Source organism: Carcharhinus amblyrhynchos, chromosome 10 (genome assembly GCF_965287045.1).
Source record: "Carcharhinus amblyrhynchos chromosome 10, sCarAmb.v2.hapA, whole genome shotgun sequence".
NCBI lineage: Eukaryota > Metazoa > Chordata > Chondrichthyes > Carcharhiniformes > Carcharhinidae > Carcharhinus > Carcharhinus amblyrhynchos.
The window spans coordinates 108,449,255-108,472,539 of record NC_137333.1 but is presented as its reverse complement, the minus strand read 5'-3'; the positions used below and the strand labels follow the sequence as shown (position 1 = coordinate 108,472,539).

At 47.1% G+C, this 23,285-nt stretch overlaps 1 protein-coding gene across 1 annotated transcript in view; it reads left to right on the top strand.

Annotated features, from left to right (window-relative positions):
* LOC145349274 (dynein heavy chain domain-containing protein 1-like) overlaps positions 1-23,285 on the top strand; it is a 204,662-nt gene that overhangs the window by 49,670 nt on the left and 131,707 nt on the right. Inside the window, exons 12-14 of the mRNA XM_080197784.1 lie at positions 1,108-4,378; positions 5,268-5,406; positions 13,612-13,798. Of these exons, the coding sequence (XP_080053910.1) occupies positions 1,108-4,378; positions 5,268-5,406; positions 13,612-13,798 (3,597 nt within the window). The remainder of the gene's footprint in view (positions 1-1,107; positions 4,379-5,267; positions 5,407-13,611; positions 13,799-23,285) is intronic.

Below are 23,285 nucleotides of genomic sequence, written 5' to 3'. Positions count from 1 at the left end.
TGACCTGATAGAGGTTTATAAAATGTTGAGAGGAATAGATAGGGTGGATTCTCAGAGGCTATTTCCCCGGGTTGAAATGGTCGCTACGAGAGGACACAGGTTTAAGGTGCTGAGAAGCAAGTACAGAGGAGATGATAGGGGTAAGTTTTTCACTCAGAGGGTGGTGAGTGAATGGAATCGGCTGCCGTCAGTGGTTGTAGAGGCGAACTCACTGGGGTCTTTTAAAAGACTTCTGGATGAGTATATGGGATTTAATGGGATTGGGAGTTACAGATAGCTCTATGGCTTGGTAGGTATGGATGCGATCGGCGCAACTTGTGGGCCGAAGGGCCTGTTTGTGCTGCAGTGTTCTATGTTCTATGCCCACATGACAAATGTAGATTTACCCTCCAACAGCATCCCGAATCTACATTCCCCCGTTCCTGCCTAATATTGTCATAGTTAGCTTTCGCCCAGTTTAGTGCTTTTACCTGAGGATTACTCTTACCCTTATCCATATGTAACTTAAAACTTACAGAAACATGGTCACTGTTCTCGAAATGCTCCCCAACTGAAACCTGGCTGAGTTCATTTCCCAATACCAAGTCTGGTATGGCTCCTTCCCTAGCTGCACTATTTACATATTGCTTCAAGTGACCCTCCTGGACAGACCTAATAATCTCACTGCACCTTTGTATCCCAACTACCTTGTGATAAAGTACACCATTCCATTAATTTCATTCATTCTTGTCCACTAGCTCTTGGTGATTTTGGTACTGTACCCCAAATCCTCTCTGCCCCTCCACTGTTCCCAGCTTCTAGCCATTCCTCGGGTCTGATATCTCCATTTCCTGCTGCTGATTGTCCTCTCACAGACCTCTAACACTTATCCTCTATTCCTGCTGGACAACTCATCACAGATAGGTTGACAAGATTTAGAAACCAGCCCCGGCATTGCCATGGCCACCTGCTCGATTCCTGCATGAGGGTAAAGTAGTGTCCAGACAGTGTGTAGGAAGCGGGGGTCAGGTTAGGACAGAGTGCTGAGCAGTGCGGGGATGGGACTGTGTGTCCCGAAACAGACCATTCCATCAGTGCTTGATGAGTTGTGCTACATTTGTCTCACAGATGGCAAAGATCAAAGTGGTGGATGGATTGTATCGTGGGGTGATTCAGGCCCTCTCCATGGACCGCTCGGTTCTATCTGTCATCAACTCCCAAGACACCAAAAAGTACCAGGGAATGGTCCTCAGGCTGATCTTCAGCACTGGGATTGCAGCGATGGAAGAAATCATTCAGGAGATGAACCATCTCCTGGAATCTGCCCGACTGGAATTTACTCGACTATGCTTCCTCAGTGACGATGACTTGTTGCATTTGTTGATACTGCAATCTGATCCCCGCACCCTGCTGCCTTTTGTCAAGAAGTGTTTCAAGGGTGTACAGGATCTTCACTATGAGGTTACGAGCAATGAGAGCTTGGTTTCCTTACCCAGGGTTAATGTTTTGGCAATCTATGGTGAACTGCAAGAAACAGTGACTTTGACCCCTCCGCTGGAGGCTGCTTTCAGCAGCATACCTTGGTTACGAGGCCTGGAGCTGAGGATTCAACAAAGTCTCTTCCATTCCCTGGAGCGCTGCATCACCGAGAGGACAGCCTTGGCTGGGGAAATAAACAGCAAGATCATTGTGGAACCCTCGGGCAGATCGGAAGCCTACAAGGCAGCACAGCTGATGAAACACATTTCAAAACTGGTCAGTAGTTTTCCGGCCCAGTGCATCCAGATCGCTGAAGAGTTTTGTTGGCTCAATGATTTAGAGAAAGTGTTGTTCAGGAAATCAGCCAGTAAGGAGTGGTTTAAGACCCTCTATAGCACAAAGATCGACAGATTGGTGATGTGTGTTCGTGGCCTCTGCAGACATTCAGTGCAGGGAGCTGAGAAGGCACGCACCCTGTTTGTACTGAAGTGTTTGATCCTCATGTCAATCAGTCATCGGGATTTCGGTGACAACCTCATCGCTTCAAACATTGAATCAAAGACTTCATTTGAGTGGCACAAATTCATAAAATATCAATTTGATTTTAATTGGATGTTCCCCAAGAAAGAATCCTTGAAACCTTCAGCCAAGTTTGGCCATTCAATAGCTAGTGGAGACCAGAGCCAGTTTGGTCTAAGATGCTATGTCAATATCTTGGGAAACAACTATTATTATGACTATGAGTATGTTAGCCCAAAACATTTGTGCGTGCAGACATCAATGACAGAAAGAATGTGTCTGGCTGTGCTTCTTGCTCTTCAGAACTTTAATCCTTGTGCACTTGTTGGGTCATGTGGCACTGGGAAGATCTCCACCATCTCTCATTTAGCCAAGGCACTTGGATATCAGCTGGTCATCTTCCATTGCAGCAAGGACATGAGCTTGGCTTTCATCAGCCGGCTCCTGAGTGGTGCCGTTCAATCAGGGGCCTGGCTAGTGCTGAAAAACATTGACTGTCTGCCTGCAGGAACACTGTCCATTCTGGGCCAGCACCTGACCACTGTGCAGAACTCCTACAGGGGAATAACAGCAAAAGATCATTCCAACACATCCTACACAGACCGTAATGCTTGTCCTTATAGAAAGAAATTAAGAACAAGCCTGACTGATGTAACAGAGAGTGAGAACCTGAACACCAATATCAAATGTACCTGGAGCTGTGAAGATGTGAGTCAATTCGACCCTACCTTCCTGGGAAGCATTGCATTTGCAGGAAGCATCATCCCAGCCAGAGTGAACTATGGTGCTTTTGTAACTCTTCAAAGATTTGATTCCAGTGTTGGGATTTCAGAAAACCTGAGACTGGTGTTGAGACCTGTCAGTATGATCCAGCCAGATGTTCAGGTGATCACTGAAGTGAAACTCTCCTCCTTTGGCTTTTTGAAGGCTTCTCATTTATCAGGGAAAATTCTGTCATTCTTCGAGGTTGGAAAGGATTTGGGTTCCATCACAGATTGCTGCCAGTTACCATTAATAGAAAAAGTTTTAAAAACTGCAGCAGAAAATCTTTACCAAATACTGCAGCCAATAAACAAGGGTGCAAAACAGAGGAATAATGTAACCAATGGACCGTCCGATCCCTCCCAACCTCAACCGACTCAAGACCAGTTTGAACAGAAAGGGGAGAGAGGTGCTCATGGTACAGATACAGACACTGGAAAACAATGTCTGTTAGTATCTCATCCACAGAAACTCAGTTCAACAGCTGATGCCAATGAGGCAACAGAGTTTTCAGAAAACAGCACAAATGTTTCAGCATCTGTCTTTGAATCTGTACTCTTAGTCGAAGAACATGCAGTCCTGAAAGCTCTTGCTATAACTGTCTTCCCAACTGTGTCAGATCAGGAGAAACTCCACAGTTTGAAGGGATTACTGAGGGATCTGTTCCCTGACTCCTGTGCTTCACCTGGTAATCTGGATTCTGATCCCAATCTCCTTTCAGCCATTGAACACGAGCTGCTGCACACAAACCATCAGGTGACCAAGCAAACAGTTAACAATGTCCTTGCACTTCACCAAGCACTAAAGGTCAGCAAAGGAGTGATCATGTATGGACATGCAGGCAGTGGCAAGACCACCTCATACAGGACTTTGTCAAGGGCAATGAATCTCTTAGCTAGAAATGAGTCTAAGGGAACAGAAGATCAGTCTGACATCACACACACAACTGTGCACGTTTCAGTCTGTTTCCCAAACAGTCTGTCCACAAAGGAGCTGCTGGGAGCAATGGACAAACAGATCTGGAAGGATGGGATAGTCACCAAGTGGCTGAGTGTAGCTCAGAGTTGGTGTGAGGCAAGGGCTATTGTAAAAGAGTTCAAATCACCCCAGGTGAAACCTTGTCACTGCCCTGAACCGCTGCAGTGGATGGTGTTGGATGGTGAACTTTGTATGGACTGGCTGGGTCCCATTAGCGGCTTGTTGTCCCAAAGTCAATCCTTGACTCTCTCCAATGGTGGACAGGTAACCTTGGCAGAATCCACTTCCCTTATTCTAGAGGTCAGTGACCTCAGCAATGCCGCCCCTTCATCAGTGACCTGGTGTAACCTGGTGCATTTTCAGAGCAGTAATATGTGGAAGGCTGTGTTGGATCAAATGATGAAGAAGATATACAGTAATTACAAAGTGCCACAAGACATGGTCAAGATGTGGACAGGACTTGGTCAGGATCTCATTCCCAACACCCTGGCTTTCTTGGAGCAGCATTGTATTTCCGCACTGAACTACCAAGCTGACTACATCCTGATCCAACAAAACAAAGTGGCCCACGGGTTACAGGAAGTGATGGCTTTCAGAAACATTCTTCACGCTCTTCTCGATAAACACCTGGCGCGCGACCAACAGGGAAAGGATGAAGCTGGTAAGATCAGTCCATTCCAGAGTTACACTGTCTCCATCAAATACAGTAAGAAGTCTCACAATACCAGGTTAAAGTCCAACAGGTTTATTTGGTAGCAAAAGCCACTAGCTTTCAGGCCTCTGACCCTTCGTCTGACGGACTTCGTCTGTTGGACTTTAACCTGGTGTTGTGAGACTTCTTACTGCGTTTACCCCAGTCCAACGCCGGCACCTCCACATCATGACCATCAAACACTCCCAGGACAGGGACAGCACGGGGTTAGATACAGAGTAAAGCTCCCTCTACACTGTCCCCATCAAACACTCCCAGGACAGGTACAGCACGGGGTTACATACAGAGTAAAGCTCCCTCTACACTGTCCCCATCAAACACTCCCAGGACAGGTACAGCACGGGGTTAGATACAGAGTAAAGCTCCCTCTACACTGTCCCCATCAAACACTCCCAGGACAGGTACAGCACGGGGTTAGATACAGAGTAAAGCTCCCTCTACACTGTCCCCATCAAACACTCCCAGGACAGGTACAGCACGGGGTTAGATACAGAGTAAAGCTCCCTCTACACTGTCCCCATCAAACACTCCCAGGACAGGGACAGCACGGGGTTAGATACAGAGTAAAACTTCCTCTACACTGTCCCCCATCAAACACTCTCAGGACTCCCGACTCCTTGTGTCTGAGTTATCCCTATCAAAGTTGTCAGTGGACCCAGTTTGTAGCTGGTTTTTAATCTGGCAGTGATTGCCTCTCATGGTTTCATTTCTGGTGTGTGGAGTGTTAAGATGGTGGAGTCACTGGGATTACTCGTAGCGGCTCCATGAGGCTCCTGATGGTTGCAGTCCCAGCTGTGTATTTTTTTGAGGGTGAATGTTATTGATATTTCTATTGAAGGTGTTGTCCAGAACAATCCCTCAGCCATGCTGCAACGATCCCGCCTCGATGACAGTATCCAACCCAAGGACCACATGCTAGCCAGGAGCATATTCACAATGGCTTACATCTGGGCTTTTGGAGGACACCTTCACATGAGGTACAGTAACTACCCTCAGCCTCAGATCAACTACCGATCTTTCTGTAGAAGAGTGAGATGCATCTTATTCAAACATGTAAGATTCTGATGGGAATAACAGATTAGATAGTAGGGTAGTGTTACCCCTTCTGGGAGGAATTTTGAACAATGGGACACAACAAAACATATATAGAAGCTAGAAGCAGGAAGAGGTCGTCCGGCCCTTCAAACCTGCTCTGCCATTCATTTTAGAAACATGGAAACAGAGAAAAAATATAACACAAACAGGCCCTTTGGCCCACAAGTTGTGCCGAACATGTCCCTACCTACTAGGCTTACCTATAACCCTCTATCTTACTAAGTTCCATGTACTTATCTAAAAGTCTCTTAAAAGACCCTATCGAATCTGCCTCCACCACTACTGCCAGCAGCCGATTCCAAGCACACACCACCCTCTGAGTGAAAAACTTACCCCTAACATCTCCTCTGTACTTGCTTCCCAGCACCTTAAACCTGTGTCCTCTCGTAGCGACCATTTCAGCCCTGGGAAATAGCCTCTGAGAATCCACCCTATCTATTCCTCTCAACATTTTATAAACCTCTATCAGGTCGCCTCTCAACCTTCATCTCTCCAGGGAGCAGAGACCTAGCTCCCTCAACCTATCTTCATAAGGCATACCTCCCAATCCAGGCAACATCCTTGTAAATCTCCTCTGCACCCTTTCAATGGCTTCCACACCCCTCCTGTAATGAGGCGACCAGAACTGCACACAGTACTCCAAGTGGGGTCTGACCAGGGTCCTATAAAGTTGCAGCATTACCTCCCAACTCCTAAACTCAATTCCTCGATTGATGAAGGCCAGGACACCATACGCCTTCTTAACCACATCCTCCACCTGCGAGGCCGATTTGAGAGTCCTATGAACACGGACCCCAAGATCCTTCTGATCTTCCACACTGCCAAGAGTCTTACCCTTAATATTATATTCTGTCATCCTATCAGACCTGCCAAAATGAACCACTACACACTTATCTGTGTTGAAGTCCATCTGTCACTTCTCCACCCAGTTTTGCATCCCATCAATGTCTTGTTGCAACTTCTGACATCCCTCCACACTATCCACAACACTGCCAACCTTTGTGTCATCAGCAAACTTACCAATCCATCCCTTCACTTCCTCATCCAGGTCATTTATGAAAATGACAAACAGCAAGGGTCCCAGAACAGATCCCTGGGGCACTCCACTGGTGACCAACCTCCATGCAGAATATGATCCATCTACAACCACTCTCTGCCTTCTGTGGGCAAGCCAGTTCTGAACCCACAAAGCAATGTCCCCTTGGATCCCATGTCCCCTCACTTTCTCAATAAGCCTTGCATGGGGCACCTTATCTAATGCCTTGCTAAAGTCCATATAAACCACATCTACTGCTCTTCCTTCATCAATGTGTTTAGATACATTCTCAAAAAATTCAATCAGGCTCGTAAGGCATGATCTGCCTTTAACAAAGCCGTGCTGACTATCCTTAATCATACTATACCTCTCCAAATGTTCACAAATCCTGCCTCTCAGGATCTTCTCCATCAACTTACCAACCACATAGATCCCTGAAAGTTGGGAATCAAGTAGATAAGGTTGTTAAGAAGGCGTACGGTGTCTTGGCGTTTATTGGTAGGGGGATTGAATTTAGGAGTCGCAGCGTCATGTTGCAACTGTACACTACTCTAGTGCGGCCGCACTTGGAGTACTGTGTGCAGTTCTGGTCCCCGCATTACAAGAAGGATGTGGAGGCGTTGGAGAGGGTGCAGAGGAGGTTTACTAGGATGTTGCCTGGTATGGTGGGGAGGTCCTATGAGGAGAGACTGAGGGATTTAGGGTTGTTTTCGTTGGAAAGAAGGCGGCTAAGAGGGGATCTTATTGAAACATATAAGATGATTAGAGGTTTAGATAGGGTGGATAGTGATAGCCTTTTTCCTCGGATGGAGAAAGCTAGCACGAGGGGGCATGGCTTTAAATTAAGGGGGGGTAGCTACAGGACGGATGTCAGGGGTAGGTTCTTTACCCAGCGGGTGGTGAGGGATTGGAATGCCCTGCCTGCTGCAGTTGTAAATGCGTCTAGTTTGGGGGCGTTTAAGAGATCTCTGGATAGGTTTATGGACGAAAAGGGATTGGTATAGGCTAGTGGGTCATTGTTTTTGTAACTGGTCGGCGCAACATCGTGGGCCGAAGGGCCTGTTCTGCGCTGTAATGTTCTATGTTCTATGTTCTATGTTTTAACCACTGAGGTTAGACTCACTGGTCTATAATTTCCAGGGCTATCTCTACTCCCTTTCTTGAATAAAGGATCCACATCCGCAATCCTCCAATCCTCTGGAACCTCTCCCGTCTCCATTGATGATGCAAAGATCATTGCCAGAGGCCCAGCAATGTCCTCCCTCGCCTCCCACAGTAGCCTGGGGTACATCCCATCCGGTCCCGGCGAGTTATCTATCTTGATGCTTTGCAAAAGTTCCAACACATCCTCTTTCTTAATATCTACATGCTCAAGCTTTTCAGTCGCTGCAAGTCTGCACTACAACCACCAAGATCCTTTTCCACTGTGAATACTGAAGTAAAGTATTCATTAAGTATCTCTGCTATTTCTACCGGTTCTATACAAACTTTCCCACCGTCACACCTGATAGGTCGTATTCCTTCACGCCTTATCCTCTTGCTCTTCACATACTTGTAGAATGCCTTGAGGTTTTCCTTAATCTTGCCAGTCAAGGCCTTCTCATGACCCCATGGCTGATCATCAAATTCAATATCCTGATCCCCCCTTACCCCCATATCCCTTGATCCCTTTAGCCCCAAGAGTGACATCTAGTTTCCTCTTGAAATCAGATGACAGTTTGGCGTCAACTACTTCCTGTGGGAGTGAATTCCACACATTCACCAGCCTCTGGGTGAAGAAATTAGATGTGTTTTTACGACAATCAACAATGGTTTCGTGGTCATCAGTAGATCCTTAATTCCAGATTTTTTTTGCTGAATTTAATTTCCACCATCTGCCTTGGTAAGATTGTGATTTTAGTTATAAAGTCATAGAGGTTTATAGCATGGAAACAGGCTGTTCGGCCCAACTGTCCACGCTGCCCAGATTTTATCCATGAGTTGGTCCCAATTGCCTGCATTTGGCCCATATCCCTCTATACCCATCGTACCCATGTAATTGTCTAAATGCTTTTTAAAAGACAAAATTATACCCACCTCTACTACTACCTCTGGGGTCTCGTTCCAGACACGCACCACTCTCTGTTTGAAAAAATTGCCCCTTGGGAACTTTTTGTATTTCTCTCCTGTCACCAATAGTTTTAAACATGTTCACTGTGCTTTAGGTGAAGAAATGTCTCCTCATCTCTGCTCTAAAATGGTTTACCCTGAATCCTCAGACTGTGACCCCTGGCTCTGGATGGCCCCACCATTGGGAGCATCCTCCCTGCATCTACCCTGTCTAATCCTGTTAGAATTTTATAAGTCTCCATGAGATCTCCCTCATTCGTCTGAACTCCAGCGAATCAATCTAACCTCGTCAATCTCTCCTCATTGATCAGTCCCACCATCTCCTCAAGAGCAAAAGGAGACCAAAACTGCACACAATACTCTAGGTGTGGCCTCACCAAGGCCCCTGTATAATTGCAACAACATATCCCTGCCCCTGTGCTCGAAACCTCTCGCAATGCAGGCCAACATTCCATTTACCTTCTTTACCGCCTGCTGCACCTGCACGCTTACCTTCAGTGACTGGTGCACAAGGACACCCAGGTCCCTCTGCACACTCCCCTCTCCCAATTTACACCCATTCAGGTAGTAATCTGGCTCACATTTATCCAAAATATTTTACACCTGGCATTGATTAGCCCACTCACCTAATCTATCCAGATTATTCTGAAGGATCTCTGCATCCTCGTCACAGTTCATCTCCCACGCAACTTGGTATCATCTGCAAATTTTGAGATGTTACATTTTGTTCCCTCATCCAAATCATTAATATACATTGCACTGATCCCTGTGGCACCCCACTAGTTACTGCCTGCCAATTTGAAAAGCAGCCATTAATTCCTAATCTTTGTTTTCTCTCTGCCAGCCAGTTTTAAGATCATCCCTAAGCCTCCTATGCTCCAGGGAAAAAGTCCCAGTCTAACCAGCCTCTCCTTATAACTCAAACCATTGAGTTCTGGTAGCATCCTAATAAATCTTTTCTGCACTCTTTTGAGTTTAATAATATCCTTTCTATAATAGGGTGACCAGAACTGTACACAGTATTTCAAGTGTGGCCTTACCAATGTCTTGTACAACTTCACAAGACGTCCCAACTCCTGTATTCAGTGTTCTGACCAATGAAACCAAGCATGTTGAATGCCTTCTTCACCACTCTGTCCACCTGTGACTCCACTTTCAAGGAGCGAGGAACCTGTACCTCGAGATCTCTTTGTTCTGTAACTGTCCCCAACATCCTACCATTAACTGAATAAGGTGAATAATGGTTCGATTTACCAAAATGCATCACTTTGCATTTGACGTGGTTAAAGGAAGGGCAGGACTGGCAGCTAAATATTCCTGGGTGTATGTGTTTTAGGCATGACAGGGGAGGGTCGAAAAGAGGAGGGGGAGTGGTGTTGTTAGTTAGGGAGCACATCACAGCGGTGCAGAGGGAGGATAATGTAGAGGAGTTAGGAATTGAGTCTCTGTGGGTGGAGTTGAGGAATAGGATGGGAGCAATTACTATGCTAGGGGTGTACTACAGGCCGCCTGACAGCCCGTGGGCAGTGGAAGAGGGTAAATGTAGAGACATTTTGGATAAGTGTAGGAAGAATAGGGTTGTTGTAGTGGGAGATTTTAATCTCCCTGGGGTGGATTGGAAGGTGCCCAGAGCTGGGGGTTCGGACGGGGAGCAATTCATAAGATGTGTATTGGAAGGGTCCTTGGAGCAGTGTGTAGATAACCCAACTAGAGAGGAGGCTATACTGGATTTAGTTCTGGGAAATGAGCCGGGTCAGATAGTTGAGGTTGCAGTAGGCGAATATGTGGCTAATAGTCATCATAACTCTGTCTACTTTAGGATACTAATGGAAAAAGAAGAGTGCTGTCCTAAGGGGAGGGTATTAAATTGGGGGAAGGCTAGATACAGCCGGATTAGGCGGGAGCTTAGGGATACAGACTGGGATAGGCTGTTGGAAGGCAAGACCACGTTAGGCATGTGGGAGTCTTTCAAGGGAAAACTGAAATGGGTGCAGGAAAGTCATGTGCCGGTTAGGAGGAAGGATGGGAAAGGTAGGATTAGAGAGCTGTGGATTACTAGAGATATTGAGGACCTGGTCAGGAAGAAACGAGAGGCGTATGTTAGGTCTAAGCAACTGGGAACAGAGAGAGCGTTGGAGGAATACAGAGAGAGTAGGAGGGATCTCAAAAGAGGAGTTAGGAGGGCAAAAAGGGGGCATGAGATGGCTTTGGCAGGTAGGATTAAGGAAAATCCAAAGGCATTTTACTCCTATGTTAGGAGCAAAAGGGTGGCTTGGGGAAAAATCGGTCCCCTCAGGGACAGACGTGGGGAATTGTGCTTGGAGTCTGAGGGAATGGGGGAGATCCTGAATGAATACTTTGCGTCGGTATTCACAAAGGAGAGGGGCTGGATGTCTGGTACGGTCTTCGAGGGAGCTGTAGATCAATTGAAGGAACTATCGATTATGAGGGAAGAAGTGTTAGGGCTTTTAGGTAGCATTTAAACTGATAAATCTCCAGGGCCTGATGGCATTTATCCTAGGCTGCTTAGGGAGACAAGAGATGATATTGCTGGGCCTCTGACGCAAATCTTTGTCTCTTCTTTGGACACAGGTGAGGTCCCACAGGACTGGAGGATAGCGAATGTGGTACCGTTGTTTAAAAAGGGTAGGAGGGATAACCCTGGTAACTATAGGCCGGTGAGTTTGACATCAGTGGTAGGCAAGTTGACGGAGAGGATTCTTAGGGATAGGATGTATGAGCACTTAGAGCGTTGCGATCTGATTAAGGATACACAGCATGGCTTTGTAAAGGGGAAGTCTTGCTTTATGAATCTGGTGGAATTTTTCAAGGAGGTGACAAAAACGGTCGACGAAGGACGAGCCGTTGATGTCCTCTATATGGATTTCAGAAAGGCGGTTGACAAAGTCCCTCATGGTAGGTTGGTAGAAAAGATTAAGGCTCATGGGATGTGAGGCCAGGTATCTAGATGGGTGGAGAACTGGCTTGCTAAGAGGAGACAGAGAGTAGTAGTGGAGGGGTCCTTTTCTAGCTGGAGGTCTGTCACTAGTGGTGTGCCGCAGGGCTCAGTACTGGGACCTCTTCTCTTATAGTGTATATAAATGATTTGGAAGAGGGAGTAAGTGGTGTGATCAGCAAATTTGCTGATGACACCAAGATGGCTGGATTGGCGGGCAGTGAGGAACAGTGTCTGGCAATACAACGGGATATAGATAGGCTGGTATATTGGGCAGATACATGGCAAATGGAGTTTAATCCGGATAAATGTGAGGTGATGCATTTTGGCCGGAATAATGTAGGGGGGAGTTATATGATAAAGGGTAAGCCCGTAAGGAGTATAGAATCGCAGTGAGACCTGGGGGTGCAAGTGCACAAGTCTTTGAAGGTGGCAGTGCAAGTGGAGAAGGTTGTGAAGAAAGCCTATGGTATGTTAGCCTTTATAGGAAGGGGTATAGAATATAAGAGGTGGAGTCTAATGTTGCAGTTGTATAGAACGTTGGTTAGGCCGCATTTAGAGTACTGCGTCCAGTTCTGGTTGCCTTACTACTGGAAGGACGTGGAGACTCTGGAGAGGGTGCAGAGGAGGTTTACTAGGATGTTGCCTGGTACGGAAGGACTGGGTTATGAGGAAAGATTGAACAAATTGGGGCTGTTTTCCCTTGAAAGACGGCAACTGAGGGGGGATCTAATAGAGGTATATAAGATTATGAAGGGTATAGATAGAGTAAACAGAGGTAAGCTATTTCCTATGTTAGAGATGCACAGTACAAGGGGCCACGGGCTTAAGGTGAGGGGGGAGAGGTACAACACAGATATTAGAGGGAGGTTTTTCACACAGAGGGTAGTGGGGGTATGGAATGCTCTGCCAAGTAAGGTGGTGGAGGCAGGCACGCTGGAGTTGTTTAAGAGTAACTTAGACAGGCACATGAGTGGGTTGGAGATGGGAGGATATAGGAGATTGTTTTGAATCAGGTTCATTAGCATTGGGACGTCCCTGGTAATGTAAAAGGATATGGTATGATAATAATGTTTTTCTCTCTTTTAATTCACAGGTTTTAAGTCAGTCCGCCTTGTTGTCCAACGAGGGGCATACACGCGATGGGTCGTACTGGGGCTGCTCTTGGTTGTTCGAGATTAGCCTGGTGCTTCATGTCGTTAGTGTGTGCTTAAACTGGACCAGATGCTGGGCAAGACGACAGCTCAGTGACTATCACTGTTTGCTGTGCAGACACATGGATTTGGGGTCGGTGTCTGTGGGAGTTTGCGCATTCTCCCCGTGCTTGCATGGGTTTTCTCCGGGTGCTCCGGTTTCCTCCCACACCCCAAAGATGTGCTGTTAGGCTGATTGGAAGTAATAAATTGTCCCTAAGTTAGTTTCCCTCAATGTGGATTGCCATAAAAACAATAGATAAGGGTCATGGGTGGAGGTGGGGACTGGTAGTATTAAAATGGCGTTGCGGGCTCGTTGGGCCGAAGGGCCTGTTTCCCGGGCTGATTTTGTTCTTTGTTGTCTAAATTAAACTCCATTTGCCATTCGTCAGCCCACTGGCCCAATTGATCAAGATCCCGTTGCAATTGGAGATAACCCTCTTCACTGTCCATTATGCCACCAATCTTGGTGTCATCTGCAAACTTACTCACCATGTCCTCTATATTCCCATCCAAATCATTAATATAAATGACAAATAACAGTGGGCCCAGCACTGATCCCTGAGGCACACGGCTGGTCACAGACCTCCAGTTTGAAAAATAACTCTCTTCAAACACCCTCTGGCTTCTGTTGTCAAGCCAATTGTGTATCCAGTTAGATACCTCACTCTGAATCTTGCGAGATTACATGAGGCTTTTGCATGGTCCTGTACCCTTTGTTTTTAAGTGTTGAGCATTAACTGGAAATGCTGCAGATTCAGATCCTGAATAATAATATTTCACTTTGCCACAGCTTCTGGCCTCAGTTTGACCAGTTTGCCAGACAGGCCCTGGGAAGCAGTGATTCCAACATTCACATCCCCTCCGATGGCCTCATCTTTGATTGTTACATCAACTCTGCAACTGGATATCTGGAGAGTCTGCAAAGAGACAGTGAGCCAGAAAAGAAAAAGAACAAACCCTATGTCCTTGTTCCTGAGGTAAGCCTGACTGTGGAGGGAGACAGGGGAGGGGGATGGATTAAAACAGATTTAAACATGATTAGTTGCTATTAAACAAGCAGTAATTTAGTGACAAATCTGCAACTGGCACTGTGGTGACGATCCAGTGACCTGGGCTAGTGATCCAGTGACTTGGGCTAGTGATCTAGTGACCCAGTGACCTGGGCTTGCGATGCAGTGACCTGGGTTGATGATCCAGTGACCTGGGCTAGTGATCCAGTGACCTGGGTTGATGATCCAGTGACCTGGGCTAGTAATCCAGTGACCTGGACTAGTGATCCAGTGACCTGGGCTAGTGATGCAGTGACCTGGGCTGATGATCCAGTAATCTGGGCTAGTAATCCAGTGACCTAGGCTAGTGATGCGGTGACTTGGGCTGATGATCCACTAATCTGGGCTAGTGATGCAGTGACCTGAGCTAGTGACGTAGTGACCTGCCTTCCTTCCCCAGTCTGGGTCTCTGTGTGTCTCCAACCTACAGCATTGTGTTTGACACTAACCTTTCCTCTAGTGCCCCAGCAAGATCATTTGTAAAATAAGGCACTTAAGTTGCTACAAATAATAGTAATGAGTAAAACTGAACCTTCATATCCTCAGTGACGGAGGAACCCAGCACATCAATGCAAAACATAAGGAAAAAGCATTCACAGCAATCTTCAGCCAGAACTGCCGAGTGGATAATCCATCTCAGTCCCCAGCCTCGCACATATCAGTCTTCAGCGCATTTGATTCACTCCTTCTGAGATTAAGAAAAGCTGAAAACACTGAGATACTGCAAAGGCAATGGGCCCTGATAACATTCTGGCAATAATGCTAAAGACGTGTGCTCAAGAACTTGCCGCTCCCCTAGTCAAATTCTTCCAGTAAAGTTACAACCTGGCCACGTGAAAAATCCCCAGGTATGTCCTGTACACAAAAAACATTACAAATCCAACCCAGCCAATTACTGCCCAATCAGTATGCTCCTGATCATCAGTAAAGTGATGGAAGGGGTCATCGACAGTGCTATCAAGCAGCACCTGCTCAGCAATAACCTGCTCAGTGACGCCCAGTTTGGGTTTCACCAGGGGGTCACTCAGCTCCTGACCTCATTACAGCCTTGGTTCAAACATGGACAGAAGAGCTGAATATCAGAGGTGAGGTGAGAGTGACAGCCCTTCACATCAAGGCCTCATGCGACCGAGTGTGACATCAAGGAGCCCTAGCAAAGTTGGAGTCAATGAGAAGCAGAAGAAAACTCTCCACTGGTTGGAGTCAAACTTGGTACGATGAAAGTTATGATGATGGGAGGTCAAACATTTCAGCTCCAGGACATCTCTGCAGGAGTTCCTCAGGGTAGTGTCTGAGGCCCAACAATCTTCAGCTGCTTCATCAATGCGAAAGCAATTCAGGGAGTTGGGTAGTAGGCTAAAAAGCAGGGCCTCTAGGGTAGCAATCTCTGGACTACTCCCAGTGCCACAGGCTAGTGATGCTAGGAACCGGGAGATTGTACAACTGAACGCGTGGCTAAAGGACTGGTGCAGGAGGGAGGATCACTGGGAGGTTTTCAAGAGAGGATGGCACCTGTACAAGAAGGACAGGTTACACATAAACTGGAAGGGCACAAATATCCTGGCTAGGAGTTTTGCTAGTGTGGTTCGGGTATGTTTAAACTAATGTGGCGGGGAGGTGGGGATCAAAACAATAGATCAATAAGATTAGAGGCTGGGGACGAGCATGGGGCCAGGACAAGGCTATCAAAGAGGAAGAGCATTCTGGGGGAGGATGACCTCAATGGGTCTGGAGGTCTGGAGTGCATCTGCTTCAATGCGAGGAGCGTAACAGGCAAGACAGATAAACATAAGGCCTTAATGCTTACGCGGAATTTGGATGTGGTTGCGGTGATGGAGACTTGGTTAAAAGAAGGACAGGATTGGCAGCTGAATATTCCAGGGTATAAGTGTTTTAGACGAGACAGAGGAGGGGCTAGAAGCAGTAGGGGAGTTGCGACACTGGTTAGGGAGCATATTACAGAGGGTGGACAATTTGGAAGGGTCATGTAACGAGTCACTGTGGGTGGAGCTCAGAAACAGGAAGGGTGCAGTCACTATGCTGGGGGTATACGACAGGCCACCCAACAGCCCAAGGGAAGTGGAGGAACAGATATGTAAGGAGATTCTGGAACGGTACAGAAAAAATAGGGTTGTTATAGTGGGATACTTTAATTTCCCTGCTATAGACTGGAAATTGCTTAGGGCTGGGGGTCTGGAGGGGGAGGAATTTATAAAATGCGTACAGGAAGGTTCTTTGGAACAATATGTTGATAGTCCAACTAGAGAGGGGGCTATACTGGACCTAGTACTGGGGAATGAGCCCAGTCAGGTTGTCAAAGTTTCAGTAGGGGAACATGTGGCAAATAGTGACCACAATTCTGTAAACTTTAGGATAGTAATGGAAAAGGATGAGTGTTGTCCTACGGGTAAGGTGCTGAATTGGGGGAAGGCTAACTATAGCTGGATTAGGCAGGAATTGGTGGCTGTTGATTGGGAGAGGCTGTTCGAGAGTAAATCCACATCTGGCATGTGGGAGTCTTTTAAGGAGCATAGAACATAGAACATTACAGCGCAGAACAGGCCCTTCGGCCCACGATGTTGCGCCGACCAGTTAAAAAACAATGACCCTCTAACCTAAACCAAACCCTTTCCATCCATAAACCTATCCACGGATCTCTTAAACGCCCCCAAACTAGGCGCATTTACAACTGCAGCAGGCAGGGCAGAGCAGTTGATAGGAGTGTAGAACAGGCATGTGCCTGTAAAAAGGAAGGATAGGAAAGGTAGGATTCGAGAGCCGTGAATAACCAGTGAAATTGTGGGTCTAATCAAAATGAAAAAAGAGGCATACGTAAGGTCCAAGCAGCTAAAAACAGATGGAGCACTGGAGGAATACAAAGAAAGTAGAAAAGAACTCAAACAGGGAGTTAGAAAGGCAAAAAGGGGTCATGAAATGACCTTGGCAGACAGGGTTAAGGAGAATCCTAAGGCATTTTATTCACACATTAGGAACAAAAGAGTTGTCGGGGGAAAAAAAAATCAGACCTCTCAGGGACAAAGGAGGGGAATTATGCTTACAGCCCAAGGATGTAGGGGAGATCCTAAATGAATCTTTGGCCTTGTGGATCCAGAACTGGCTTGCCTGCAGAAGGCAGAGAGTGGTTGTGGATGGGTCTTTTTCTGCATGGAGGTCAGTCGCCAGTGGAGTGCCCCAGGGATCTGTTCTAGGACCCTTGCTGTTTGTCATTTTCATAAATGACCTGGATGAGGAAGTGGAGGGATGGGTTAGTAAGTTCGCCGATGACACAAAGGTCGGTAGTGTTATGGATGGTCTGGAAGGATGTCAGAAGTTGCAGCAGGACATAAATAGGATGCAAGACTGGGCGGAGAAGTGGCAGATGGACTTCAACGCGGATAAATGTGTAGTCGTCCATTTTGGCAGGACCAATGGGATGAACGAGTACACTATCAAGAGCAGGAGTCTTAGCAGTGTTGAAGAGCAGAAGGATCTTGGGGTCCGGGTCCACAGGACTCTTAAATCGGCCTCGCAGGTGGAGGATGTGGTCAAGAAGGCGTATGGTGTACTGGCCTTCATTAATCGAGGGATTGAATTTAGGAGTTGGGAGGTAATGCTGCAACTTTATAAATCCCTTGTCAGGCCCCACTTGGAGTACTGTGCGCAGTTCTGGTCGCCTCACTATAGGAAGGACGTAGAAGCTATTGAAAGGGTACAGAGGAGATTTACAAGGATGTTGCCTGGATTGGGAGGCATGCCTTATGAAGATAGGTTGAGGGAGCTGGGACTCTTCTCCCTGGAGAGACGAAGGTTGAGAGGCAACCTGATAGAGGTTTATAAAATGTTGAGAGGAATAGATAGGGTGGATTCTCAGAGGCTATTTCCCCGGGTTGAAATGGTCGCTACGAGAGGACACAGATTTAAGGTGCAGGGAAGCAAGTACAGAGGAGATGTTAGGGGTAAGTTTTTCACTCAGAGGGTGGTGAGTGAATGGAATCGGCTGCTGTCAGTGGTAGTGGAGGCGAACTCGCTGGGGTCTTTTAAAAGACTTCTGGATGAGTTTATGGGATTTAATGGGATTGGGGGTTATAGATAGGTCTATGGATTGGTAGGTATTGATGTGATCGGCGTAACTTGTGGGCCGAAGGGCCTGTTTGTGCTGTAGTGTTCTATGTTCTATGTTCTATGAATACTTTGCATCAGTATTCACAAAGGAGAGGGACATGTTGACTGGGAGTGTCTCAGAGGGACGTGTTGTCCTGTTAGATAAAATCTCCATCACAAGGGAGGAAGTGTTAGGTTTTTTAGGAAACATTAAGACAGATAAATCCCCATGGCCTGATGGCATCTATCCTAGACTGCTCAGGGAGACAAGAGATGAAATTGCTGGGCCTCTAACAGAAATCTTTGTCTTTTCACTGGACACAGGTGAGGTCCCAGAGGATTGGAGGATAGTGAATGTGGTCCCGTTATTTAAGAAGGGTAGCAAGAATAACCCGTAATTATAGGCCGGTGAGCTTGATGTCTGCGGTAGGGAAATTGTTGAAGAGGATTCTTGGAGATAGGATCTATACACATTTAGAACGGAATAATCTCATTAGAGATAGACAGCATGGTTTTGTACGAGGGAGGTCATGCCTCACAAACTTGGTTGAGTTTTTTGAGGAGGTGACAAAAATGATTGACGAGGGAAGGGCTGTGGATGTCGTCTACATGGATTTTAGTAAAGCATTTGACAAGGTTCCTCATGGCAAACTGGTGCAAAAGGTTAAATCTCATGGGATAAAAGGAGAGGTGGCTAGATGGATGGAGAACTGGCTTGGACACAGAAGACAGAGGGTAGCAATGGAAGGGTCTTTTTCCGGGTGGAGGTCTATGACCAGTGGTGTTCCACAGGGCTCTGTACTGGGACCTCTGCTGTTTGTGATATATATAAATGATCTGGAAGAAGGTGTAACTGGTGTGATCAGTAAGTTTGTGGACGACACAAAGATTGCTGGAGTTGCAGATAGCGATGAACATTGTCAGAGAATACAGCAGGATATAGATAGGCTGGAAAATTGGGCAGAGAAATGGCAGATGGAATTTAGAACATAGAACATAGAACATAGAACATAGAACATAGAACACTACAGCACAAACAGGCCCTTCGGCCCACAAGTTGCGCCGACCACATCACCTACCAACCTACAGACCTATCTATAACCCTCAATCTCATTAAACCCCATATACTCATCCAGAAGTCTTTTAAAAGACCCCAGCGAGTTCGCCTCCACCACCACTGACGGCAGCCGATTCCATTCACTCACCACCCTCTGAGTGAAAAACTTACCCCTAATTTAATCCAGAAAAATGCGAAGTGATGCATTTCAGTGGATCAATGTAGCGGAGAGCTATACAATAAATGGCAGAAGAATCAGGAGTATAGACACACAGAGGGACCTGGGTGTGCAAGTCCACAGATTCCTAAAGGTGGCAGCACAGGTGGAGAGGGTGGTGAAGAAGGTATATAGAACATAGAACACAACAGCACAAACAGGCCCTTCGGCCCACGAGTTGCGCCGATCACATCAACACCTATCTATAACCCCCAATCCCATAAAACCCCATATACTCATCCAGAAGTCTTTTAAAAGACCCCAGCGAGTTCGCCTCCGCCTCCACCACCACTGACGGCAGCCGACTCCATTCACTCACCACCCTCTGAGTGAAAAACTTACCCCTAACATCACTTCTGTACTTTTCTCCCCGCACCTTAAACCTGTGTCCTCTCGTAGCGACCATTTCAACCCGGGGAAATAGCCTCTGAGAATCCACCCTATCTATTCCTCTCAACATTTTATAAACCTCTATCAGGTCGCCTCTCAACCTACGTCTCTCCAGGGAAAAGAGACCCAGTTCCCTCAACCTAACTTCATAAGGCATGCCTCCCAGTCCAGGCAACATCCTTGTAAATCTCCTCTGTACCCTTTCAATAGCTTCTACGTCTTTCCTATAGTGAGGCGACCAGAACTGCGCACAGTACTCCAAATGAGGCCTGACAAGGGTCTTGTAAAGTTGCAGCATTACCTCCCGACTCCTAAACTCAATCCCTCGATTTATGAAGGCCAGTACACCATACGCCTTCTTGACCACCTCTTCCACCTGCGAGGCCAATTTAAGAGTCCTGTGGACCCGGACCCCAAGATCCTTCTGCTCCTCAACACTACCAAGACTCCTGCCCTTGATAGTGTACTCATTCATCCCGTTGGTTCTGCCAAAATGGACGACTACGCATTTATCCGCGTTGAAGTCCATCTGCCACTTCTCCGCCCAGTCCTGCATCCTATTTATGTCCTGCTGCAACTTTTGCCATCCTTCCAGACCATCCACAACACCACCGACCTTCGTGTCATCAGCGAACTTACTTACCCATCCTTCCACTTCCTCATCCAGGTCATTTATGAAAATGACAAACAGCAAGGGTCCTAGAACAGATCCCTGGGGCACTCCACTGGTGACTGACCTCCATTCAGAAAAAGACCCATCCACAACCACTCTCTGCCTTCTGCAGGCAAGCCAGTTCTGGATCCACAAGGCCAAAGCCCCTTGGATCCCATGCCCTCTCACCTTCTCAAGAAGTCTTGCATGGGGGACCTTATCAAACGCCTTGCTGAAGTCCATGTACACCACGTCCACTGCACTTCCTTCGTCAATGTGTTCAGTCACATTATCGAAGAACTCAACTAGGCTCATAAGGCACGACCTGCCCTTGACAAATCCATGCTGACTATTCCTGATTATGTCAACCCTCTCCAAATGGTCGTAAATCTTGTCCCTCAGAAGCCTTTCCATCAGCTTACCAACCACTGAGGTCAGACTCACCGGTTGGTAATTTCCCGGGCTATCTCTGTTCCCTTTCTTGAAAATAGGGACTACATCCGCAATCCTCCAATCTTCCGGAACCTCTCCCGTCTCCATTGACGACGCAAAGATCATCGCCAGGGGCTCTGCAATCACTTCCCTCGCCTCCCACAGTATCCTGGGGTATATCCCATCTGGTCCCGGCGACTTATCAATCTTGATAGAATTCAAAAGTTCTAACACATCCTCCTCCTTAATATCCACAAACTCAATCTTTTCCATCTGCTGCAAATCCGTGGCAAAATCTCCCAGATCAGTTTCCACCGTGAATACTGAGGCAAAGTACTCATTAAGCACCTCTGCCATTTCTTCTGGTTCCACACAGACCTTACCCCCTTCACCTTTTATAGGTCCTATCCCTTCTCTTCTCATCCTTTTACCTTTCACATATTTATAAAAGGCCTTGGGATTCTCCTTAATCTTACCCGCCAAGGTCTTCTCATGACCCCTTCTGGCTCTCCTAATTTCCCTTTTAAGCTCCTTTCTACAGTCCTTATACTCCTCAAGATCCTTAACCTCTCCGAGTTCCCTGAACCTTTTGTACACCTTCCCTTTCCTCCTGACGAGGTTCAACACAGCCTTCGTGCACCACGGTTCCCTCGACCTACCAAAACCCCCTTGTCTCATCGGAACGTTGTCACGCATAGCTCCAGACAAACATTCCTTGAATATCCGCCACCTTCCTTTGGTACTTTTCCCTAAGAACGCCTCCTTCCAGTTTATTTGTCCAAGTAACTTCCTGACTTCTTCGTATCTCCCCTTACTCCAGACAAACACCTTCCTAGCCTGCCTGATCCTATCTTGTTCCAATGCAATTGTGAAGGAGATAGAATTATGGTCACCATTCCCAAGATGCTCCCCTACCGAGAGATCCATCACCTGCCCTGGTTCATTCGCCAGTACCAGGTCAAGTACAGCCTCTCCCCTCGTAGGCTTATCCACATACTGTGTCAGGAAACCTTCCTGAACACACCTAACAAACTCCTCCCCATCCAAACCCCTTACCCTTGGGATATTCCAGTCGATGTTTGGGAAATTGAAGTCTCCCATCACGACAACTCTGTTATTAATACATCTCTCCAGAATCTGTTTCCCTATCTGCACTTCAACTTCCCTGTCACTATTGGGTGGCCTATAGAATACACCCAGCAAAGTTTTCGACCCTTTGCTGTTCATAACTTCCACCCACAGAGACTCTGTAGATAGTCCCTCCACGGCATCCTCTTTCTCTGCAGCCATAACACTGTCTCTGATCAACAGTGCCACTCCACCACCTCTTCTGCCACCCTCCCTGTCCTTCCTGAAGCATCTGAAACCTGGCACCTGAAGTACCCAGTCCTGTCCCTGAGACATCCAAGTCTCCGTAATGGCCACCACATCACAATCCCAAGCAGCAATCCACGCCCTAAGCTCATCTACCTTATTCACTACACTCCTTGCATTAAAATATATACACTTCACCCCCTCAGTCTGGGCATTTCCCTTCTCCACCCCCTGTCTAACCTCCCCCCCATACTGCCTGCAGTCCTCCCCTACCTGGGAGCTAACCTCCTCCGTCCCAGTTTCCCCATCACAACTCCCTCCCCCCATCCTTTCTAGTTTAAAGTCCCCCCGGTAGCCTTAGCCAGTCTTCCCGCCAAGATATTAGTCCCCCTGGGATTTAAGTGCCACCCATCCTTACTGTACAGGTCCCACCTACCCCTAAAGAGGTCCCAGTGATCTAGGAACCGAAATCCCTGCCCTCGACACCAGTCCCTCAGCCACGCATTCAGCCTCCACCTCATTTCATTTCTTCCCTCATTCTCCCGTGGCACAGGCAGCAATCCTGAGATTACTACCTTTGCTTTTCTCTTCCTCAGCTGCCTACCCAGTTCCCTATAGTCCCTTTTCACGAGTGCCTCCCTCTTGCCTACGTCAGTAGTACCTATATGTACTACAACCTCTGGTTCCTCACCCTCCCCTTTCAGGATGTCTGGGACACGCCCAGAGACATCCCGAATCCCAGCCCCAGGGAGACAAACCACTATCCGCGACTCCCGTCTACGTCCACAAAAACGCCTGTCTGCCCCCCTCACTGTGGAGTCTCCTATTAATACTACCTTTCTGCTCTCTTTTTTGATTTTTGGAGTCACTGGCTCAGCTCCAGAGATCTGGCCACCACTTCCTCCCTCAGATGAGCTGTCACCCCCAGTAGTACTCAAGCCGGAGTACTTATTTTGAAGGGGGACATCTCCAGTCTAATTTATAGTAGGTGAAAAAAAAACTTGACCCGAGTGCCCTCGCAACTACTTCCGGGGTCAAACCGGGGTCAAACTTAAATCAAGCAAAAAAAAACCCCCACTAAACTCACTAAAAACAAAGTTAGTTTTTAAAAGAAAGAAAAAGTGGCTGTACTCACCCACAAGCTCTCCACTCGCAAATCGCAGCCTCTCTTCAGTGCTCCCACGGAACATTGAGCATGCTTGCCTTTATAGGACAGGGTATAGAGTATAAAAACTGGAGTCTGATGTTATAG